Source organism: Giraffa tippelskirchi, chromosome 12, assembly GCF_054371585.1.
Source record: "Giraffa tippelskirchi isolate mGirTip1 chromosome 12, T2T-mGirTip1v1.2.pri, whole genome shotgun sequence".
In the NCBI taxonomy this organism is placed as follows: domain Eukaryota; kingdom Metazoa; phylum Chordata; class Mammalia; order Artiodactyla; family Giraffidae; genus Giraffa; species Giraffa tippelskirchi.
In genome coordinates, this window is record NC_137286.1 from 94535991 (window position 1) to 94561190 (window position 25200).

At 40.4% G+C, this 25200-nt stretch overlaps 1 protein-coding gene across 1 annotated transcript in view; it reads right to left on the reverse strand.

Annotated features, from left to right (window-relative positions):
* FREM2 (FRAS1 related extracellular matrix 2) overlaps nt 1-25200 on the reverse strand; it is a 159164-nt gene that overhangs the window by 47534 nt on the left and 86430 nt on the right. Inside the window, exons 5-6 of the mRNA XM_081547767.1 lie at nt 24033-24158; nt 22696-22947 (exon numbers count right to left, since the gene is read on the reverse strand). Coding sequence (XP_081403893.1) covers nt 22696-22947; nt 24033-24158 — 378 coding nt within the window. The remainder of the gene's footprint in view (nt 1-22695; nt 22948-24032; nt 24159-25200) is intronic.

The window sequence follows — 25200 nt, forward strand, 5'->3', positions numbered from 1 at the left end:
ACCAACCTAGATAGCATATTAAAAAGCAGAGACATTAGTTTGTCAACAATGGTTTGTCTAGTCAAGGCTATGGTTTTTCCAGTAGTCATGTATGGATGTGAGAGTGGACTATAAAGAAAGCTGAGTGCAGAAGAATTGATGCTTTTAAACTGTGGTGTTGGAGAAGACTCTTGAGAGTCCCTTGGACTGCAAGGAGATCCAACCAGTCAATCTTAAAGGAAATAAGTCTTGAATATTCATTGGAAGGATTGATGCTGAAGCTGAAACTCCAATCTTTTGGCTACCGGATATGAAGAACTGACTCATTTGAAAAGACCCTGATGTTGGGAAAGATTGAAGGCAGGAGGAGAAGGGGATGACAGAGGATGAGATGGTTGGATGGCGTCACTGATCAAGGACATGAGTTTGGGTAAACTCTGGGAGTTGGTGATGGACAGGAAGGGCTGGCGTGCTGCAGTTCATGGGGTCGCAAAGAGTCAGACACAACTGAGTGACTGAAATGAACTGAACTGAACTGATAAGGTTTTGAGGGTACTCTATACCAGTGGAGGTTCCACTAGAGAAATAATTTCATACCAAGGAGTTTACATTTGTGTTAAACAAGTATGAAAATTGTGTGACTTAGGTCATTAAAGTAGACACATACATTGGAGACTATATTTTTCTCCAGTACTGGTGATGAATTGATCTAACATCAATCCCTGATTCCCCTTGTGACCAGCAGTTTACCTTGCAAAACAGCCGGAGTCTGAGGGACTGCAGTTAGCTGACTAATGAAGAAAGTAGAGAGATGATTTGTGAGCTTACTTTAAAAAATCCCCAGACTTATTCTGAAATATTTATAGGCTCATGGGAAAAGGCAGAAATAGCATATAAAGCATATACTTTACCCACTGCGAGCTTATTTTATAAGCAGCCATTAACAAAGATAAATTAATTGCATATATTCACGTAATAGGGCAAACAGCCTTTTGCTCGAGACATTTTAGTCATCTGTGTTTGGTTTTACAAGACTCCAAAGGACTAAGTATAAAAGGTCACACAAGTCACATCAGTGTTTCCTAAAAGGCAGGGCCATTCAGGAGATGACTATCCCATTTCAGAGAGTCTAATTGAATTACCAAACACAAAAATCAGACAAAACTCTACAATAGTGGCTCACAGCCACACAGGAAAGCAAGTTTGGGGCACTGCTCAAGTGGAGTAAAGAATCTTTATTTTCCTGTCTGCAAGATAAATCATCTTCATTGAAACAAGTGTTTTCTTTGTTTCTTCCTAAGGGGTGTATAATAAAAAGCATAGAGCTCCTTGGACTCTTGAATAACACAACCAACCTTGGACATTTTGCCTGCACGTTTTGGTTCACGAAACGATAAATCTGCCCATAGCATACTTTCACCGGCTTCTCATCCTTTAGACTCGGAGGGTGCCTGGGCGTGCCAGTGGATGTGTGCAGATGAAAGTGTTATCTTATTCACCTCAGCCAAGGTGGACCTCAACTACAAGCCAATAAATTCCTTACATTTCTCACACCTGAGTAGGGGGCAAAGGTGAAGACAGAACCCTGAAAATGCTTACTTGGACCAGACAGCTGCACCAAGCACATCTATCTGTACGTCTTTTTAAAGGCTTTTATTAACATAATTATGGCAGAGGCCTGATCATCGGCATCCAGTGAATAATCTAAGTCTCTTGACATCCCTGGCAAACCACATCATTGTGCAGATTAGATTTGAGTTAAGGGGGAGATCTGGGAAGTGCAGTAAGGAAGACCTCCTATTTAATAATGATCCCTCCTGTCCTCCCGCCTCTCTATGCCTCCCAGACACACAGTAGAGGTGGAACAGAATGAAATCATGTGAGGGAAGGCGATCATTAATCACCAAATGGGTCCCACGGAGCCAAAGCTTTGTTCTGCCTGTGTGTATTCAGACTCACTCTGTCAACTGTAGATCACGTGTTTTTATGGTATCGCTCAATGTGCATTTCATACAAGAACAAATGTTTTACGTAGTCCTCTGAAAGTTTTTAATCCTGATTGTTGTTGAGAATGAAGAGTAGTGATAACAGTTACCATATGTAAGATATTTATTATGTGTCTGACCTATGTTCTTTGTGTGTGTGAGACAGAGAGAAAACAGGAGAGAAGAGAAAGAGAGACAAGTGGGAGGTAACGGTGCACGGAACAATGCGTGATAAGGTTTATGGGAATAATGCAAACAACGTTATCATATCGCCATTGTGTAGTATGCAGTTACCTCCAACAGAAAGAAAGAGGGAAGATAGAAGAAGGATTTTAATCCTAAATCTCTCAATTTTACTACCGCAGGTAATAGAAGGCATTAAGAAAGATTTCTTTCCTTAGGATGGACTTTTGCATATCTATGAATTTGAGTTATTTACGTAATTTCTCTTCCTCTCTGTGCTCTATTTATGATGACTGGAAAATCGGTCTATTAATCAATTTGAAATCTTTGTGATTAAAGTATATAGTGACTATAATGAAATTAGAACTGAATATTGAAATTGAATATTTTTAAATTAAATATTTTTAATTGAAAATTAAAATTGAATATTTTTAGAAGAGAAATGACTTTTGTTAACTGCCTAGTTTCAATTTCAAAATTTCTCAATACCTTATCATCTGTCTCTAAAACTTAAAAACTACTTATAATTATAACTGTCACCATATGGGCAGATTCTCATGTAATATGAAGCACTTAAACATCCTCAAACAATGAGTTGAATTATAAATAATCACTCAAAATAACTGGCAAGAGGTTACCAAACATTTTAATGCATAGATAATAATCAAGTGAAAGGAAGAAAGAATAGATGCATGAAAACTGTCAACAGCTGAAAAACATCTGGGCAAAATCCAGAAGAATTGCTTGTTCTTGCAAATTATTATAATTTATAAATAAGATTTTAACTCACCTTTCTTTGGTACGATGCTTGGTTGTTTTTATATGAGTACTTGGTTTCTCTAGAAAGTTAAGTAAACTATAGAACTTTATGTATTAGTTTTGTAAATATCCACATTACAACTTCAAGCAAATCAGAAAAAAAAGACCTATTTAATTCGGTGAACAAAAAAAATTTTTTTTTGGTCATGCCCATGGCATGGATCTTAGTTCCCCAACTAGAGGTTGAACCCGTGCCCCCTGCATTGGAAGCGCACAGTCTTAACTACTGGGCCACTAGGCAAGTCCCTAGAGTCAGATCTTAAATACACATTGTGTCTTGTAAGTTCACAGTCTTAATAGAGAAAAGTCAGCTGCTGATATTACTACCTGGAATGCGAGAATGATCAATTAAAGTCACGTATGCCACAGCCCACATCCACAAAATGCCATAAAACAGTCATTCTTCACCACTCCCTCATCCACAGAAAACAGGGCAGAATGCATGTTTATTCCCTCTGGAGACAAAAGATAAGTTATATCCAAATAGTGTGTGAGCACCACAAGGAAAGTTTTAAACTGGCCACATGACATAGCGTGAAATTAAGGGAAGCCAAACTTTACTCTCTGTATCCTTTGTGGTCTTAACACTTGTAAATAAAGGGCACAGATCAAGGCATTGACTACAGAAAAGTATGTTTTAGTTCATTAAACATTAATATGCCTTTCAAGGTTGGAGAGACTTTCAACACAAACAACAGAGATAGGATCATGTCTATTTCTTACAAACAAAGCTGATGAGGACGGCTGGGCAAGTCGCACAACACACACACCTGCAGTGAAGACAAAGGGAAAATAACTCAAGTTTTTCCCCACAGGGAAAAAGTGAACTTTTTTCCCCTGCTTAGTCTGTGGTGTCTAGATTGATGTTTACAATTACTTTGTGTCTCAGGAGATGAAAGGAAGAGGTGCCTGGAGTAATTGCTATCTGGAGCCAAATCTTATTTACTCACGTGTACCTGGACTATCAGTCAAGTAGGCGTTGTAGCTCTAAGATGTTTGCTTAGAACTGAATGGAAAAAAAAACAACAAACTTTTATGCCGTCTTTTGGTTCAGTGCTGCAAATAATACAAAGGAACCTCCCTAAATTATTTCCAACTCGGATCTCTCTTCTGAGCTTTGGACCTTGATAACTAGCTGCCTACACAGTCCCATGCCATGGGACTTCAAGGCAAACTCGAAAACAGAGGAAGTAGACTCACCACCACTGCCGCACCCTTGGTTTCTCTCTCTGTCACTGCCACTACCTTAGATGCAGCCAACATCATCGCCACTGAACCCTTCTAGCAGCCCCTCAGCCAGGTTCTTAACCAGAAGCCATCCACCAAAGCAAATCTCATAGTGGTAATGCCTTTGCTGAAAGCCTGCCAGTGTTTCAGTGCTCTTAGGATTGCTAACAGGCTTTTTTATTTTAAACATTTTATTTTATATTGGCATATAGCTGGGAGAAATACCAACAGATATGCAGGTGATACCACTCTGATTGCAGAAACTGAAGAGGAACTAAAGAGCCTCCTGATGAGGGTGAAAGAGGAGAGAGCCGGCTTAAAACTCAACACTCAAAACACTAAGATCATGGCACCCAGTCCCATCACTTCATGTTAATAGATGGGGGAAAAAATGGAAGCAGTGACAAATTTTCTTTTCTTGCACTCCAAAATCACTGTGGACAGTGACCACAGCCATGAAATTAAAAGGTGCTTGCTCCTTGGAAGGAAAGCTATGACAAACCTAGACAGAGTATCAAAAAGCAGAGACATTACTTTGCTGACGAAGATCCATACAGTCAAATCTATGGTTTTTCGAGTGATCACGTACGGATGTGAGAGTTGGGCGATAGAGAAGGTTGAATGCTGAAGAATTGATGCTTTCGAACTGTGGTGTGGGGAAGACTCTTGCGAGTCCCTTGGAAGGCAAGGAGATCCAACCAGTCCATCCTAAAGGAGATCAGTCCTGAATATTCATTGGAAGAACTGATGCTGAAGCTGAAGCTCCAGTACTTTGGCCACCTGATGTGAAGAGCTGACTCATTGGAAAAGACCCTGATGCAGGGAAAGGAGAAGGGGCGGCAGAGGATGAGATGGTTAGATAGCATCATTGGCTCAATATGGACGTGAATTTGAGCAAACTCCGGGAGACAGTGAAGGACAGGAAAGCCTGGTGTGCTGCAGTCCACAGGGTCGCAGAGTCGGATATGACTTAGTGACTGATCAATAGCCAGTTAACAATGCTGTGATACCTTCAGGTGGACAGTAGAGAGACTCAGCCATGCATATATACGTATCCATTCTCCACCAAACTCCCCTCCCATCCAGGCTGCCACAAAACACTGAGCAGAATTCCCTGTGCTACAGAGTAGGATCTTGCTGGTTATTCATTTTACATATAGCAGTGTATACATGCCCATCCCAAACTCTCTAACCATCTTTTCATTAATTAAAAATGCTGGCTGGTAAAACACTAAACATTTGGTTTTAAAAACATTTGCCTTTTAAACTGCATTTTGGCCTCCTTTCTATCCAATAATCCAGTGTTTTGAATGTCAAATGTGGCATGCCCAGTCCTCGCTACGTCATCGCCATTGCCTTGAACACTCTTCACTCCTCCTCACTGGGATAACTCTTGATCCTCTCTTCAGTTTAGAAGTTGCTTGTGCCAGGGAGTCCCCTGTTTTCTTCATCAGAGCCCTCCCTCCCTCCAGCCGTGGCAGGCTTGCATCCCCCACCCTGAGCTCTCTAAGGGGAGGAATTCAACCTTCTTTATTCACTGATGTTTTCCTAACAATGCCTGGCCATAGGTGGCTCAATTAACATTGGTAGAATGAATGAACATCCTATAAAATAGGACCATTGATTTGCCAGAGCAAATGAACAAATACAGGAAGTCCCCTACCTATGAACCTTCAAGTTTCGAACTTGCAAAGATGCGAATGTGCACTCATTCGTATGTCCAAACACAAAAGTTAGTTCACATGTCTGGTGTATACTGTCACATGTGTGCATCCTCTACAAGTGGTTGTGCTTTTGTGTACTTTATTATACAGTACTATATAGAGTGGGCTTTCCAGGTGGCTCAGTGGTAACAAATCAGCCTGCCAATGCAGGAGATGCAGGTTCCATCCCTGGGTAGGGGAAGATTCCTTGGATGAAGAAATGGTAACCCACTCCAGTATTCTTGCCTGGGAAATCCCATGGACAGAGGAGCCTGCGGGCTACAGTCCATGGGGTCGCAAAAGAGTCGGACACAACTGAGCAACTGAGCACGCACACATGCACCGTATAGAGTACAGTAATACAGTATCTTTATTTTGAACCCAGAAGGTCCTGAAGCAGGTGTAAAGGCAGCAGTGATGTAGCTGATATTACTGTACTGTAAGATGAAAAATGTTTTCTTAATTCTTTGTGTTTCTGTTTTGTATGTATTACTAACTTATTATAGCTGATATTACTGTACTGTAAGATGAAAAATGTTTTCTTAATTCTTTGTGTTTCTGTTTTGTATGTATTACTAACTTATTATAGCACAGTTATAGCTATAAACCTATTATAGTACTATATGGCAAATTGTGTTAGTTGGGTGAAAAGTGTTAGTTGTTCAGTCATGTCTGACTCTTTGGGACATGATGGACTGTAGCCCACCAAGCTCCTCTGTCCACAGAATTTTCCAGGCAAGAAAAATTTTCAGGGTTGCCATTTCCTTCTCCAGGGGATCTTCCTAACCCAGGGGTTGAACCCATGTTTCCTACATTGCAGGTGAATTCTTCACCATCTGAGCCATCACTGCTTACCAAGATTAACTTTGTTGGACTTAGGAACAAACTGGACTCACTAGTTTGCTGTCAGAATGGAATCGTTCGTATGTAGGGAACTGACTGTGTGTCTTTGTGGTGGGTGAGTTAGAAGACCACAGTCCTTAGCAGCAGGCAATGGGGGTTACAAAGCCTCAGGAGGATGAAGAACTTGTCTTTGCAGTAAAATGACTGTGGAGGGCAGCCCTTTGAATCTGGAGCAAGCCCACAGGGGCGAGGAAAAGCCACCACCATGAACTCCAAGAGAAGAGATTTTTTTACTTTCACTTTTAAAATACTTTGCCTTGCAGGCTTTCCCAGGTTAGATGTGCATCAGATTTATCCAAGGAGATTTAAAGATACCGAGGCTCGGTCTCACCTTGCATTTATCGAATCAGAATTTCCGGTGGGTGACCCCCAGGCACCAGCGCTGTCTCTTTTTCTTTCTCATTTTTCAGTGGACTATATTTTTTAGAGTAGTTTTCAGTTCACAGCAAAATTGTGCAGAAGGTACAAAGATTTACATATACCCCCGTTCCATCCATGCATCGCATCAGTGTTTTTGAAAACCCCTACAGGTCTCAGCAATCTGCAGGTTGTTTTTGCTTATGTTGGTGTTTTAGCAAACAGTAACTCTGTGGTTAGATACAACACTATCTTACTTCATCCTTACAGCCACCCTATGAGGTATGTGAATCCTGTTTTCACAGATAAGGAAACTAAGGATTAGGGAAATTAAGAGATTTGCCTGAAACCACACATCAGGGAAATAGTGGATTACAATCCATACCAAGAAAAAGTGTGTGTCCTTGTGTGTATGCTCAGTTGATCCAGTCGTGTTCGACTCTTTGCGACCCCATGGACTGTAGCCCGCCAAGCTCCTCCATCCATGGAATCCTTCAGGCAAGAATACTGGAGTGGGTTGCCATGCCCTCCTCCAGGGGATCTTCGCGACCCAAGGATCAACCCCACATCTTTGTCTCTTGCATTGACAGGTGGATTCTTTACCACGGAGCCACCTGGGAAGCCCTGTGTGCCCTTAAGCTAACTAACCTTAACCTAAGCAAGAGAGAGGTCATAATACAAAAGGTGGTCACAAGATTTTAACGAACATAATGTTCACCCCACAATTCAATAAATGGGAGTTTATCATACAGAAATGTTAACATAAATGTACAAAGATACATACACAGGTATATGTTGTACTTCATTTATACTAGGGCACAACTGAAAACAAGCGCAAAGTCCCTCAGAAGGAGACTGATTGTATTAAGTTCATTCATAAACTGAAACACCAGGCTAGGAAGTTGATTTTTTTCCTCTCCTTTTTTAAAGGTATATATGTATATATAAAAGCAAGTCAGACATTGATGTCTGGTTAAAGAGACTTTTGTGATTTTACACCCTCTACTTGGCTTCATCAGCAGTAATGAGAGATTAAAAATGAAAGACAGCATGACATTTCTTTTTGGTAGCTTTGAAGATTTCCACTTATCATTATTATACTTGATAAGGAATGGGACAGCTGTGCTCAAAAGAAGGTAAGCATTTCTGTGAACTAAAAATGTAACAGAACAACAGGACATCATAGTGGTGAGTGGAGCCAGAAGTGAATGCTTCTGCTGGTATTTTAAGGCTGCGAACCAACACTGGAATCAAAGACACCAAATAGAAACAGAATTCAAGGGCAAAATATAGATTATTTTCAGCGATCCAAGACAAAGGTTTTACTCACCTATAGATACACATTGAGAAATTGCTAAAAGTACAGAAAAAAAGCAAAATCAAAGAGAAGAACTGAATGACAGAGACTTGGCTGAGCAACCGATAAAAAATGCTGATAAATCCAACTACTTATTGCAAGCATAAGTGATCATCATAAATGATACTTTCAACTTAATGCTGAAACTGAAACTTGAAACAACAGAGAGGAAGTTATAAATGGAGGAGTTCAGTGGGTCTCTAAACTCTTCCATGGCCTTGTCTTTTTCAAGAGAGTAAACTTTGTTAGGCAGATAGTAAAGTATCTTCATTAAAATTATGACTTGCCACCAATAGGACAGACCCAGCAGAAAATAAGTCACAAAGGATACAGAAAACTTTCTTGGCAAAGGAAGTAGCTGTAAAGGAAAAATCCATACAGACAGATGCCAAATAAAAAGCACAAATATATTACTTATTTAGAATAAGGTAAACTGTTTAACTTTTCTTATTTAAAACTGATAGACTGGATTAAAGAACAAAAAGACTTATAAACATAGCTGTAAACAAAACTGGAGGAAAATAGGTAAAATAAAAGGATGCAAGAAGGCTATATTAAGCCAATAAGAAAAAAGCAAGGTGGTTAGAATATATATAGAATATATATCAAACTGCTAACTCGTTATTTCCTAGAGATGGGATTAGGAGGAAATTTTACCTCCTTTGTTACGCATTTCTTCCACACACTAATTTGCTATACAGTTTACTTTTGTTTTTTCCAAGTACCGTCTATTACTTTTGTATATAGGAAGAAAAACAAAATCAGGTTAACTTCCTTCTATAAATAACATCTTTAAAAAAACTAGTGTTAAATAATTTTGACTGGGCCTTTCTGTACTTTTCTTTCAAAAAATATATAAACATTCTTAAGAACGACTTCATATTTAGTCCTTAACAAGCATTTTCAAAATTCTTGTTGGAAAAATAAAGTTCAAATATAGTTTAGTATGTATCAGTTTAAAGGCATGTTTTGACATTTATTTCCCTTGCCAACTATAATTTCCTCAGAAAGAAGAAAGGAAAGACAGGACATGTCTAAAAATGCCGATAACTTAAGGACTGAATCTTTCCAAGATTTCAGCTGAGAATATGTGGGGAGCTTTTCTCCAGAAAAGACAATGTTATCAGAGATTCTACTGTCAATCTAGTTTTACTCCCAAACTCTGATTTTGTCATTTTCAGGGTTGATATAAGTTTAAAAAAAATTTAAATGTCAAGGTCCTTAGAGTTTTCTACCATCCAGTAGCCTCTGAAGAAGGCTTCCTGAATATTATTTATTCAACAAATACTGTTGAGAACCCACCTCTAGAAGAGTGTTTTTAAGACTTTTAATATTTGTTTCATATGAACAAGGGACAGGAAGGAAAGCTGATCATAACTCACTAATTGATTTCTCAACTCAATGGATTCAATGTACAATTCCTTAACCACTATTCTTTATGGCATCTAAAACCTAATGTAATGATAAACACTAGAGAAATAAAAGATATTTTGCATATATGAAAAAGATATTTACTATCTCATGTGTGTAATAGAAAAAAGATCTGAAAACAACTTAAATGCTCATCAAAAGAGAATTTTTAAAATATGTTACAGCCACACTGTGAAATATTGTGCAGCCATTGGAAAGAATTAGTCGGGTTTATGTGTACCATCATAAAGTTTTTCATGATACACTGTTACGTGAAGTAAGTATAACATAAAACAATATTCATAACACAGTCGTTGAGTCATGTCCGACTCTTTGTGATCCCATGGACTGTAGCCCACCAGGCTCCTCTGCCAATTGAATTCTCCAGGCAAGAATACTGGAGTGAGTTGCTATCCCCCTTCTCCAGGGGATCTTCCCAATCCAGGGATCAAACCTGGGTCTCCTGCATTGCAAGCAGATTCTTTTACCATCTGAATCAGCAAGGGAAGGACAAGTAAAATAGCAAACATTAACTGAGTATTTTTAGTGTGCCTGAATTGTGCTAAGCACTAATAACCCTTTGAGGTAGGTTTGTTATCATCTCTACTATACAGATAAGGAAACTGAAGTTCAGGAATTCAAGATCAATAGCCAGTAAGTGGGAAGGAAGACAGACTGTCTCCCATATTCTAGGAAATATGTGCTCATTGCTTCTTTGCTATAACAACAATTAATTCTAGTCAAAATCAAAAGAAATGTGTGCATGTGACTGTGTATACAGAAAAGCCACACATGGTACTCAAATGACCTCAAGGGAGACGGATGGGTTTGACGAAGAAGCTAAGACTACTGCCATTTAGTTGATGTACTTCTATTTGGTTCTCATGCAATAATTTTGTAATAAAAATATTAATATTAAGCAAGAATCAATCTGCGTAACATACCTCTATGAAACACAGCCTCAAAATATTAATCCAATATTTCTTAAAATATTAGATTTAAGAAAAGTATGTATGACAAAGCAGAGAGTTTCTTCTCTCTTGTTAAGATCTGAAACATTTTTAACTCTTAACAGATTCTGGCCTCTTTACCACCTTGCTGCAGTATTTTGCAGTGCTGTGGAGGAGTGTGCTTTCCAGGGAACTGAGTAGTTATTGTGCTTTTCAAAAAATCATTATCTAAGAGTCTGCAAGGCCCTACAGAGTTGGTGTCTTTCCATTTTCACATATAACCCCTTCCCAGTTGACAGTTAAGCAAGTCCAGCCAGCTCACACTTCTCACGTTGCACTTTTCACACTCTATTCACTCACTCACTCCTCTCCCTCATTAGGCAGAGACACCCCCAAAGGCAGAAATCAAGTATTGTTCATCTGTAGTCATCTGTAAACTCCAATGAGAAGCCTAGAGCCTGACACAGGAGATCATAAAAAAAAAAAATGTGTGCAGACTGCTTCCAGTGTTACCAATACAAATCATAACATTTAGGGCTTCCCCAGTGGTCCAGTGGTTAAGAACCTGCCTTGCAATTCAGGGGACACTGATTTGATCCCTGGTCTGGGAAGAGCCCACATACCTCGTGGCAACTAAGCCTGTGGGCTAACAATGACTGAGCCCATGTGCTGCAACTATTGAAGTCTGCATGCCTTAGAGCCTGTGCTCCATCCACAGCAAGAAAAGCCACTGCAATGAGAAAGTGAAAGTGAAAGTGAAGTCGCTCAGTCGTGTCCGACTCTTTGCAACCCCATGGACTGTAGCCTGCACCAGGCTCCTCCATCCATGGGATTTTCCAGGCAAGAGTACTGGAGTGGGTTGCCATTTCCTCCTCCAGGGGATCTTCCCAACCCAGGGATTGAACCCAGGTCTCCTGCACTGCAGGCAGATGCTTTACCCTCTAAGCCACCAGGGAAGCTCTGCAATGAGAAGAGCCACCGCAACTAGAGTAGGCCCAGCTTGCTGCAACTAGAGAAAGCAGGGAAGACCCAGCACAGCCAGAAATAAACTATTAAAAAAAAAAAAGTAATCATTACGTTTCTAAATCGCATTTTGTGAAAACACACCAATAAATATTACAGTTAGTGTAAGAGTAATATTATGATGTAATCACTACTTTTGCTGAGTGTTTGCCTCTTTAGGTGACATCAGAATCTCTAGAATCTTGTTATATTAACCTATGGTGCTCCCAACAGCCTATAGGTTAATAGGCTTGTAAGGTCATTGTTTTTACCTGCTGTTTACAAACCAAATGAAATGGAGACTTAGATTAAATAATTATCTTAAGCTTACATAGCTTGGATGTAGTAGATGCAGGATTCAAGCCTAAGTCTCTGAGACTGCAAAAGCTGTGCTTCTTTTCACAATGTAGTGCTGTCTCTGAAAATGATTAAATAATGGAAAAGTTTGCACTTTAAGAATTTCTTTTTAAAGCAGCGTAATGAGAGTCTGTAAAGACAGAGCAGGAATATTCCATGTAAGAGAAAAATTAGAATATGTTACAGATCAATATTTCTCCATTATGAAGAAAAATGTCTTCATTAAAAATAAAAACAAGATCAAACCTTTAGAGAAAGTAAAGAAAAATAAGGTGTCACATTATGCTTAATTTCTCCATTCCTTTAAAATTGTTACTGCTCCCCAAATCACCCATCAGAAGGCAGGCATGTACATTTTTATTCCTGCTGACTAAAGTGAATTTCATAAGTAAGATTTCAGAATCCATAGAGACTTTGACATCAGGATGATTTATGTGGGAATCCCAACAGCTGAACGGAGAAAGCGTATGGCCAACGTGGTGTCAAACACAGTCTGTGTGAGGTCTCAGGAATAAAGGCATGTGGTTGACACTGGAAAAATAAATAACCTTGACCACAGACTATTCAATAATTGACACTTGAAACACGCCTGCAGGCAGCAAAGAAAGGGATTCTGGAATAAATAGCTAAAGCCAGTCCATTTCCAGCTGAGACAATGGGCTCCTCTTTTGCAAGAATCCTCCTTCCCTGTTTTTCCCTGTATTACTCGGTAGCAGTGGGCGATTCTGCTCCATCGCTTCTTAGTGTAGAACCTCAAAAGTGGTCCAGGACTCTTCCGTCCTCTTGTAGTGTGATGAGGAAAAAAAAACAAAAGAAGCTCTCCTATAAGCCATGAGTGAAGTCCCCTTTCAGTCATTTCAGAAATGCCTGACACTGGGGAAGTCGACCTTTTTGGTTCTTAGGTTTCTGGTCTGCAATATGGAGAAAATCCAGCCCAGCTGTGCAAAGTCAGGTCACTAAGCTTTCCGGTCTAGGCACATCCCCTTCCTGGCCTTCTCAGACTGGTGCTTTTCTTGTCGATAACGATACTAGTTGGCAGCTATTTCTCTCATTTAACATCCATGCGACTTGTTTATGCTGACTATCCCCATGTTTTATTGCAAGGAAAACAGTTGCTTCCTCTCAAGGAAAAATAAGAATTAAAAAATCATTCTTTCTTATAAATGGTTTGCACAGTAAGGAGAAACCATAAACCCAGAAGATAAAAATATAGATACTATGATTTTCAGACAATTTCTCATATTCAGATAAAATTTACCCAGTAATATATCTGGGCCCCAAGATAACATCGTGTTTCATCCTTTCAACTTGTGCTTTGTCTTAATTTATAGAGAATGAAGAGCTGTCTGATAGTTTTAAAAAGCGAGGTTAAAAAAATAAAGCCATATAACCTCCTGGGATAAAAGGAACAGCTTCAAGTATTTGGGGGCTTAGGAAGCATTTGGCATGGCTGGTATGCTACTTGGGGTGAGGAGATGGGGGAAAGGGAAAACAGAAGGCATCAGCCAGGGACTTCCCTTGTGGTCCAGTGGTGAAAATTCTGAGCTCCCAGCGCAGGGGTTCCACGTTCAATCCCTGGTCAGGGAACTAGATCCCACATGCCACAACTAAGACCCAGCGCAGTCAAATAAATATAAATAAAAAAGAAGGTAATAGCAGGTCACATGTGCTGTGCCAAGGGGTTGGAAGCTTACCCTAGAAGTTATCACATGACAAGTGGGTTCAGTTTCAAGAAGGGGAGGGATGTGATGAAATACGCATGTAAAGGGTCTGGAGGATGGATGCCCATGGCAGGTGGGCAAACTGGAAGCAGAGAGGAATTTAGGCTAGATAACGAAGCTGGCTGGGTGCTTCCCCAGTGGCTCAGCAGTAAAGAATCCACCTGCAATGCAGGAGCCGCAGGTTCAATCCCTGAGTCAGGGAGACCCACTGGAGGAGGGCATGAGAACCCACTCCAGTATTCTTGCCTGGAGGATTCCATGGGCAGAGGAACTTGACGGGCTACAGTCCATGGGGTCACAAAGAATCAGACATGACTGAAGCGATTTGGCACGCATGCATGCACGTGAAGCTGGCTAGCACAAGATGGTAGCAGTTCTGATGGGTGAAAAAGACAGTGAACATTTGGAGGTATAAAGGAAACAGAATCAAGGATTTGGGGTGGAGAGTGGAAGATAAAAGTCTAGTCATGGTAGAACTAGTCACCAAGATTAAAAATTCAGGAGGAGGGACTTCCCTGGTGGTCCAGTGGCTAAGACTCCACATTCCCCATGCAGGGTCCCAGTTTCAACCCCTGGTCAGGGAACTAGATCCCACAACTAAAGAACCCATGTGCTGCGGCTAAGAGTTGGTGCAGCCAAATAAATAAATGGTAAATAAAGTAATTAAAGTCCAGGTTCAATGCATGACACAGGGTGCTCGGGGCTGGTGCACCGAGATGACCCGGAGGGATGGGATGGGGAGGGAGGTGGAAGGGGGTTCTGGAAGGGGAAAACATGTACACCCATGGTGGATTCATGTCAATGTATGGCAAAACAAACACAATATTGTAAAGTTAAAAAATAGAAAATAAACTAATTAATAAAAAAATAAAACAGTAAAAAAAAAAAAAAGGATACAGGAGGAAAACCAGGTTAGAGCAAGGACTACTGTTCTCTATTTTTTCCCTTGATTTGCATTGATTTCTTTCAGAAGCTAAGGCGCTAGGGCCATGGTGACTCATATGCCTATATTACTTTCCTTGTTTCAAAAGAAAAGTAAGAAACAGACTCCTCACATAACTTAATCATTGGGGGCCCCCACAATGATAGCACAAGAGTTTAATGGAGTTTCCCTCTTCACAGAAATGTCGAGGGATATCATGTTTTGAACACGGTAATGAAGTTGTCCTCAGAGAATTAATCAAACCTCTCCTGCTAATAGTTTATTTGTCCTCTCAGTATCTTGAAGTAAGTCTGGTACGTAGAGCTGTTAAGATGTGCAGACATTTTAAAGAACTTTATGTATTCTGGACCAATGTCAATTAAGGCAAGCAAGCTAGATGTGTTGGGAGGATAATGCCCCGTTGGAAAGTGGGTACAAATCTCAGTACGTCTTTCAACCCTGTTGTATGCTAAGTCGCTTCAATCATGTCCGACCCTTGTGACCCAATGGACTGTAGCCCACGAGGCTCCTTTGTCCATGGGATTCTCCAGGCAAGAATACTGGAGTGGGTGGTCATTTCTTTCTCCAGGGGATCTTCCTGAGCCAGGGATCAAACACGCATCTCCTGCGGCTCCTTGCATTGGCAGGTGGATTCTTGACCACTGAGCCACCAGGGAAGCCCATTGTGTAGTATAGGTGGTATTTTATCAGGTTACTGAGCTAGGGACCACACACCACAGATCCACAAAGTGTAAAAGTGCCATCTGTACTCTTTACAATTTTCTTCTGTACTTATAGGATCACCTTGCAGCACCGAGAATGTGAAGCTTTTTAAAGCTTTCCCTGGCGGTGGGTGCAGTCCTGAAAAATCACCCTTCTGAATAAGCGTGATTCTCAAACAATGACAACAAAAGAAGAACGGGTTTCTTGTTGGCATTTTGACCGCAGAGTTCCAGCTTTGTGGCATCCTTCCTGAGATCGTAAAGCAGATTGTTTGTGAAACACCCTCAGGGAAATGGAAGCTGAGATACATTTCAGCCCTATGAAGTGTAAAGAGAAAGCTGTTTTTCTCTCGCAAGTGCCAGTATTCTGACTCTTGTGACTTTTAAGTACTGACTGGTAAAGCTCTACCAGCCCTTTGATTTCTTTCCCCAGGACTGTGTTAAACTCCGTGACTGCTGACCTGTTCTGTGATTTGGCTCATCCGGACACTGTAGTGGTCTTCATGGTGATGAAACTGTCATAGCCCGAGGGGACATGTGACAATGCACATCAATTTCTGGGCTGCCAACTCCCATGACTCAGTCTTCCTGATTCTTGGTGGGGCTTTTCCGGAACCTCAGGCAGCACTCGATGCTGTTTGAAAGCACCCACTGCACGTGGAGCCCGGTTTTTTCAGTGGCTGTCTTGTATCTCGGCCTATTTTCTTGTGGAAATCCTCTATAGACTGGGCCTGTCGTGTTCATCACGGTGTCCTCGGTGCCCTCAGGGGTGCATGCTACTAAGTGTTATGTGGTGTTGATGTATATATATACACACATATATATATATATATCGAGAGAGAGAGAGAGTGAGGGCGGGACAAATCCTTTCTCTCTTTCACCCTAGCACAGCACCTGGGGCATTAGAGATGCTCAGCAAACGTTTTAAATAAACAAATGTCTGAATATATATTATTTCAGTCATCTGTCTCACTACATCAGAATGAAGACCTGTTTCTTAGGAAAAGGATGAAGCGATGCTTTATGTCTCTAGAAGTGTGAAGGGAAAAGTTTTATCCATAATTTTAAGTGCTTTGAATTGTTACAGATGGCCCAAAGAAAAGAGGCTTTTCTAGTTTTAGCTACACTTTATGATTCTAACATACATTGTTATCGTGATTCTTGGCAGCACAATGCAGCTCACTGGTTCTATCAAATGCTATTACCTGTGTTCCTTGCTGGGTAATTTTGCATCTCTCAAGGTCAGTAGCCAAGTTTCTTGACATCGTTTAAGGAAGATTTAAAAGGCCAATGACCAAAAAAAAGGTATGTATTGACTGATAAACTAGGAGTAAAGGGAGAGAAGAGATGCAAACGTCTGCTTCAGTAAGGCAGAATGAAGACCTGCTTCTCAGGGAAATCATAAAATTCATCAGCCTCCTGTGAAAGGTAACATCTACCTATGCAGGGCAAGGAAGATATCCCGAGAACATGGTGGCCCTTCAGGACTTCTAATCTGAGATCTACCTTCAGCTGGTGACAAGTGTCGTAGAGAACCAAACTAAAAAGGGTCACATTTATACAGTGACCAATTGCTCAACCAAAGGTCTCAGAAAAGAGTACATAAATTCCAAAACGCTTTCTTAACTTTTCATTCTAAAACAATTAAAGGAGATGCTGTTGTCTATTTAGTAATCGATTTTATGAAGCATATATTTTCAACAGACCACAGGTACATATATGTGCACTGTCTGGACTTACTAAATAAATACTCAGACCTCTGTGATTTCACTGTAGTATTTCATAGGCTCTGACCTCTCTTTACAACATGGAGCACACAGGTCAAAGCTTTAAAAGCTCTGTTTTCAGCTAAGCTGTAGCTTCAGCTTATCAGCATTTTCTTTGTGTTTTATGTTTTAGACAAAAGGATACATTAGACCTCTGTTGCTGGCGTATATGGAGAAGGCAATGGCACCCCACTCCAGTACGCTTGCCTGGAAAATCCCATGGACAGAGGAGCCTGGTAGGCTGCAGTCCATGGGGTCGCTAAGAGTCGGACACGACTGAGCGCCTTCACTCTCACTTTTCACTCTCATGCATTGGAGAAGGAAATGGCAACCCACTCCAGTGTTCTTGCCTGGAGAATCCCAGGGACGGCGGAGCCTGGGGGGCTGCCGTCTATGGGGTCACACAGAGTCGGACACGACTGAAGCAACTTAGCAGCAGCAGCAGCAGCAGCTGGCAAATAATTTGGAGTTTCTGATGCTGACACTAACAGTTACTAAGAGATCTTTTCTAATGGTTCGATCTCTTATGAAGTTTGTTGTGGTTTTTAATTGTAATATCTCTTTTAATAATAATTTCAAGCTTATTGAAATTGGGCTTATTAAAATCTGAAGTCTAGGATCTGAGAAGTTGTTTCTCACATTTATGTGATTTTTAGCACTAACATGGAGTTCACCTGTGACTGAGATCTTGAAGTTTCTAATGTTTTTAGTGACTTGCTTCCTGGGATTTAGTGATAATAAATCAGCAATATTTATCCTTCGACGTCTATAAGATGGTATTACATAGCCAGCATTCTCTCTCCCATGTGGAAAAGATGGGAGTGAGTGAGGCAGATAGTATTACCACGCAAAAGACAAAACAAACACAAGATGCCATTTATCCACAAGGGCTTGACAAGACAGTTCAAATCCAGTCCTTCAGATGGGAAAACCTCCCACTAGGCACTTTGCTAAATGATGTGGAAAAGCAATGCTTTACTTTGTACAATTGAACTGCCAGACTCTACTCATATGTTCTCCTAATGATCCTGGAGGAATTTTAACTGATAAAGGTGAACCAAAATAATTCATGCACAAGTTAGCCTAATATCTGTAACTGCTAACATTTGAAGTATTCTAGGATCATCAAGTGTTGCAAGCATAGAAAAGTATACAGCTTGCTTCATCTCTACTAGGATGCCTCATGCTATTTTCAAATATTATAGTGTAAAATATACACTATGTAATACCCATTAAATATACATGCTGCCTGTACACTATGATGCGGGCAACATACCGATTGGTGCTATGGACTCTGGTCAGCCTGGCAAATTCTTCTCAGCTATTTGACCTTGAGAAGGTTACCTAGTCGCTCAAAGATAATAAAACTGAGTATAAGAGAACCATGCTCATAGTCTGTGTGTCTCTGTATTAAATGAAATCATTCAAGTAAAAGGCTTAGCACACCTAAGCTACAATAGTTTATATGACTATGCATGCATGCTAAGTCGCTTTGGTCATGCTCGACTCTCTGCTCCCCATGGACTGTAGCCCAGGTTCCTCTGTCCATGCGGATTCTCCAGACAAGAATACTGGAGTGGGTCACCATGTCCTCCTCCAGGGGATCTTCCCGATCCAGGGATTGAACCTGCATCTCTTATGTCTCCTGCACTGGCAGGTGGGTTCTTTACCACTAGTGCCACCTGGGAGGTCCCTATTAATGACTATATATTATAGTTATTGGGCTTCCCAGGTGGCTCAGTTGTAAAGAATCCACAGTGTCAATGCAGGAGACATTGGCTTGATCCTTGGGTTAGGAAGATGCCCTAGAGGAGGAAATGGCAACCCACTCCAGTATTCTTGTTAGAGTTATTATTATACGACATATATGCTACCTATGGAGACCTGAAAAACAAAGATATGAGTTGGCTTAATACTGCGACCAGTATGATCCTATTCAATATTGCAGCCTTTGTATCTTAGAATCACTCTAGAAGATGACATGACATAGCTGTTAGCTTACACTCCATGAATTTGAGAGCTTACTTCTGGGTGAACCATCCCCATGCCCTGGCACGGTTCCCTGTGCTCACTTTCTTGGGAGCCATAAGGTCATTCTTCAATGTAAATTATATAAAATGGTGAGCTGTTCTCATAGAGAACTCTGGAGCTTTTGCCTTTTCTGGTAATAGCGGTGAATGTTTTCATGCGACTGGCAGGAGAGATTCAAGTGGCTGCTTGCCAAGTTCGTATGTGTGTGCAGAGGAACAAAGCTCTGAATGCCTTTCCTGCTGTGAGCAGCACACTGTATCAACAGTTTCGAAAAGACCAGTTCACAACAGCATTGTAGCAAGGTCCTTTAGAGCCAATGACCATACCAGGTTGAGTCAAAGGTACCTCTATGCTAATGAACCCATCCCAGCAGCCTCAGACCCTTGCTCACTTGCCTTTATTTTAATGCATGCCCCTTACCCCAGCCCCACGTGGTGCTGTTCCCAATAAATAGCTGGCCTTCTAGGCTTTTGTGTCCAGCCAGGTCCAGAATTAAGAAGAGAGGACTGGGGTTGGGGACCTTGTGGGTCCTCCCATGGTCAAGCCTGGAAAGTCTCTCTTCTCTGGACCCTCCTAATCATATTTGGGGAATGACTCACGCATTCACATTCACAAACATTGTTTTTCTTCCTGCCCTCTCCCACTCATGAGTTTGTCAAAAATGAATTGATCCTATAATTGCACAACTCTTCTCCTGAAACTATTACAATTTGAAAAAAAATGATATGAAGTGACCCTTTATCATAAGATGGTTTATGTTTAACCCAAAGGAGGTAAAAAATGAGGGAAGTAGACCACCCTATATTAGTTTTTAGTCATTTTAAAAAGAGGCAACATTTAAAATCAGTTTCTTTTAAAGGCCTAAAGGTATATTTATTATTTGAGAACTCCAATACGGTACTTCATTTTGTACATTTGCTCAATTCTCTTGCCATTCTCTTCTCCAGTACTTTGGTCACCTGATGCAAAGAGTTGACTCATTAGAAAAGACCCTGATGCTGGGAACGATGGAAGGCAGGAGGAGAAGGGGACAACAGAGGATGAGATGGTTGGATGGCATCACTGATTTGATGGACATGAGTTTGAGCAAGTTCTGGGAGATGGTGAAGGACAGGGAAGCCTGGCGTGCTGCAGTCCATGGGTCGCAAAGAGTTGGACACGACTGAGTAACTGAACTGAACTGAACTGCCATCTTCTGTCTCCATTTCACTGTTTCAAATGATCATTTATAAATTATTCTCCTTTAACCTTTTATGTACTTAGGGTTTTTTTTTCCTAAACAGATTTTAAGTTTTGTGAGATCTTGGCCTCCATATTAAATGTCTCTATAGTCCCCATATATTACATTTAGTAAGTACGCAATAAATATTGGCTGTGTGTATGGTATGTGAGATTAAATATTTTTTAAAAGGCAAGACACTTTATATATGTTTTCCTTTATCTTATTTTTGTTTTCAAAGAGTGTAATATCTACATCATTAAACTAGTATTCTTCCCATGTGGAAAAACTGGTATAATCTTTATTATTCAGTGCATTCTTGCAATGTCTCCCACAGACTAGAAACTCATTAAACATCCATTAGCTTTCACTGAATCCTTAGCATTATCAACTATATTAAACAGTCTGTTAATGGCTTCAATGCATTAATATTCTGAACAGTTAGAAAGTCATTTTTCCATTTCTTGATTTTTAATTTTGTTCTAACTCAAGCATACTAAATACAGAACGTAACTTTGTCATCATTTCTTGGCCTTTTGGCCAAGATGAAGTGAAGAATGTCACTTCATCAAGCTGTTAGTTCAAATGAGTTTGGCCATTCCTTACATAGTGACCTGGCATTACTTAAGTGGTGAGGTAAAGGTGAAAGTTGTTCAGTTGTGTCCAACTCTTTGCGACCCCATGGACTATACAGTCCATGAATTCTCCAGGCCAGAATATTGGAGTGGATAGCCTTTCCCTTCTCCAAGGGATCTTCCCAACCCAGGGATCGAACCCAGGTCTCCTGCATTGCAGGCGGATTCGTTACCAGCTGAGCCACCAGGGAAGCCCTTACTTAACTGGAGTTTACCCAAATGTAAATAATAGTATTCAAGAATAAAAAGGATGGTGACCAGGCCTGTCAGTTCAGTACAAACGAATAAACTATATCTCACCCACACACCATGCCATGATGTAATTTTCTAGCTCTAGATATATTTTCTTCTCTATGGTACTCCTGCTGTTGAGAAAGCTTTTCCAATGTCAGTAAGCTTTTGGATGGCACTGACTTGAGTTACATTTACCACAGGGTGCATCATTCTACCTTTTACATGTCTCTGGTTTATATCTACCCGCGTGTTAATTTCTCCATGGTGGTTGAGGAAGCCAGCCACTATAGCTAAAACCCCTGCGGGTTGGCACACAAAAGCAGAAAATGGAATCAGCTGAAATGTTCCTTAATTAACTTCCAAAGATTGACAGCAAAGATTAGTGAAATATTGCTAGCACTGACTTAATATACTCTTCCTAATTAACAAATGCGTGTGTGTGTGTGTGTGTGTGTGTGTGTGTGTGTGTGTGTGTGTCTTAGTCACTCAGTCATGTCTGACTCTTTGCGACCCCATGGATTGTAACCTGCCAGGTTCCTGTATCCATGGAATTCTCCAGGCAAGAATAGTGGAGTGGGTTGTCATTCCCTTCTCCAGGGAGTCTTCCCGTCCCAAGGATCGAACCCAGGTCTCCTGCATTGCAGGTGGATTCTTTATCATCTGAGCTACCAGGGAAGCCTGAGAGAAGGATTATTTTATGGTAATTAGGTTTCCCTCCTTTTTGGAAGCCTGTTGGACTTAATTTCCCATATACTTATCACCTTCCTAGTTCTTTGTTTAATAGAATCGTCTGCTAGCTTCTTGATTAAACAAGTTCAAACACAGAGATTCAAGTGGCAACAAATAAGCTTTTACAATCAAAGCAAAACAAATAAAATAACAAATCATTTACTAAAACTGCTTCGATTCTTCGCCATGAAATTTTTAAAGTTTAATCACTTAACGGGACATGGCATTGTCAAAGAAACTGTACACAGGAGAAAACCCACATAGGTGTGACTTTACCCTTCCAAAACATTAAATCAAGAAAGACAATGGGTTGATGCAGCCAGCCTAGAAACTTAATCATACTATAAAGTCAAGCATAAGATAAATGTGCGCATGAAAATTCTTTTACGCTCACTCTTTCTGTTTAGAGGGCTGTGCCTCTAGAAGGTTTAGACAGCTGGTCTGCCCAGTAGGAGGAATAATTTTTAGGTAAATTAGTACTTACCGTCGTCTTTGTCGGGTTTGATGGTAACCTGAGCCCCTGGGAACTCTGATCCAATTCTCCCACCCATCGGCATGCTCAGGATAACGTGGAATGTTTCCTCCTCTTCATACAAGGAGTCATCAATTATAACGACCCTACACATCTTCTCCCGCTCATCTTTGTCAAAGCGGATAACACTGGTGTGGTCCTCGGGCCGGGATATGTAATCAGAATAGGAGAGCACAGACGTTGGCACGGTTCCTCTTGCCGTTCCTGGAGGCAGGGAAGACCCAAAGGGGCTTATAAAACATACTACAGGGGTATTTCCAGAAACGATTATTTTCATCTGCAGCATTTTCATGGTCCATCGTATCTATGAACACTCCTGGAAATCGAAATTGCGTCTACATACTGTTCTAGCATCATGAGTCATCTTCATAATGGTCTCCAACATATGACAAATATTACATTTCAAGTGTTTTCTCCTCTACTTCCTGCCAGTGGTCTTTTTAAAGCAACATGATAATATAATATAATAGCTCCTAATCTTCAAATGCTTACAGTGTGCAGGCAAAGTGCCAAGTGATTTCCATGCATTGCCTCCTTAATCCTCTTAACCAGTCTATTGGGTTTTACATGTTCGATAACTGAGGTTTATAGAAGTCAAAGCACTTGCTCTGGGACCCAGAGCTCAAGGTTGATCCTGAAATTTGCATTTTGACCACCATACTTTATTGACTTTCAACTCATATACATTAATGAAAATTTTAATGAAAGTCTGCTAAGGTGTTAACTGCATCTATGACCTTTTCTTTCACATGCTTAGAAAAAATTTACCTGTTTCCTAAGAAGGTATTTAGAATATTAATGATATTATGTATTAATCTAAATTTTGTGTTACATAAAATCACCTTTCAGAGCATGCTGACTCAATGAGCAAGACAAGCATTTTTAAATTTGGTTGCAATGAATCTCAAACTAGTTTAAAATTAGTTCTTTTCCTTGGGTATGCATTTTCTTGCCTCTTTTTTTGGTTGTTGTTTCTAACAGTAATCTCCTTCTACTTGAGCAGGCTTGACTGGGGGAGGGGAACTTTAATTTCCTGCAATCCCAAAGGCCTTGAGTATTAGAGTAAGTAAACCAAGTAAATCAGAAATGTTTTCAATAAACAGCAGAGTCCTTCCAGACCCTCAAAGGTGCCACAGTGAAGGAGGGTGTTTGCATGCATTTTTTTTTTCTTTTTGAAAATTATGCTAATAAAGTATAACCCTCATGGCTTAATGTTATAGCTCCGACATGTTAAGAAGCTTATTTATATCTTTGTGGGGACATTTTGTTTCGTTTGCAAATTGAGCTACCTTGCCGTGTATAACAGATCACCATCAACTCCTGGCTCACGTCTCCACTTCTCCTGATGGGAATGAACAGTTCGCCAACGTCCTCGTTGATGGAGTATTCAGACTGGGGGATGAACACAGTTGATTCTAAGGAGAAAATACAATTGTTTTTGTCTGAGCTTCTTATATGTGAAACGGTCTTGTGCAAATCAAAACTGCTCTTGTGACTGATCATTTCCCCTTGCATATTCTTTTATTTTTAATTTTTTCTTCGTGTACGATCTCAATTTTACTTATTTGCTATACATCTCAGTTTTATTAATTATTATTCTTAATATCATTGTTATTTTGGTTCATTGTTATCCTCCTGCTCTCTTCCTCCTCTTTATCATCACTATCATTATTTGCATAATTGTTAGCCTGGTGCTCTGTGATGACCTAGATGTGTGGGACGGGGGAGGTGGGAAGGAGGTTCAAGAGGGAGGGGATGTATGTATACTTATGGCTTATTTAGTTTTTTTTTTTAATTGGAGTACAGTTACTCTGTGCTGCTGTGTCAACTTCTGCTGCACAGTAAAGCGAATCAGCCATGTGTATACATACATCTCATTTTTTTTTTTTGGATTTCCTTCCCATTTTGGTCAACACAGAGCACTGTGCTGTACAGTTGGTTCTCATTCGTCACCTATTTTATACACAACAGTGTGTATATGTCAATCCAAACTTCCCAAGTCATCATCCACCCTCCCCACTCCGCCCTCCCCGCGTGCCCCCCCATATCTACATTTCTGTCTCTATTTCTGCTTTGCAAATAAGACCATCTTTACCATTTTCTGATTCCACATATATTCATTGATATACAATATTTGCTTGTCTCTTTCTTACTCTGTATGACAGTCTCCATGTCTCTGCAAATGACCCAATCTCATTCCTTTTTATGGCTGAGTAATATTCCATTGTATATAGGTACCCCCGCCCCTTCCCCGCATACCCTTTCAGAAGAGCACTGTGTGAGAGGAAGGAGCGAAGAGAGGGGAGAAGAAACAGCTATAATGCATGCAGGCTCCAGACCAATGACTTCCTAACCCAGAAACAGAACACAACATTGCTTTCAACTCCAGTAACTGCTTTTTCCTCAATTAGTAAGCGCTGCTGACACACTTCCTTTAAATTCAACCTCACTCTCTTG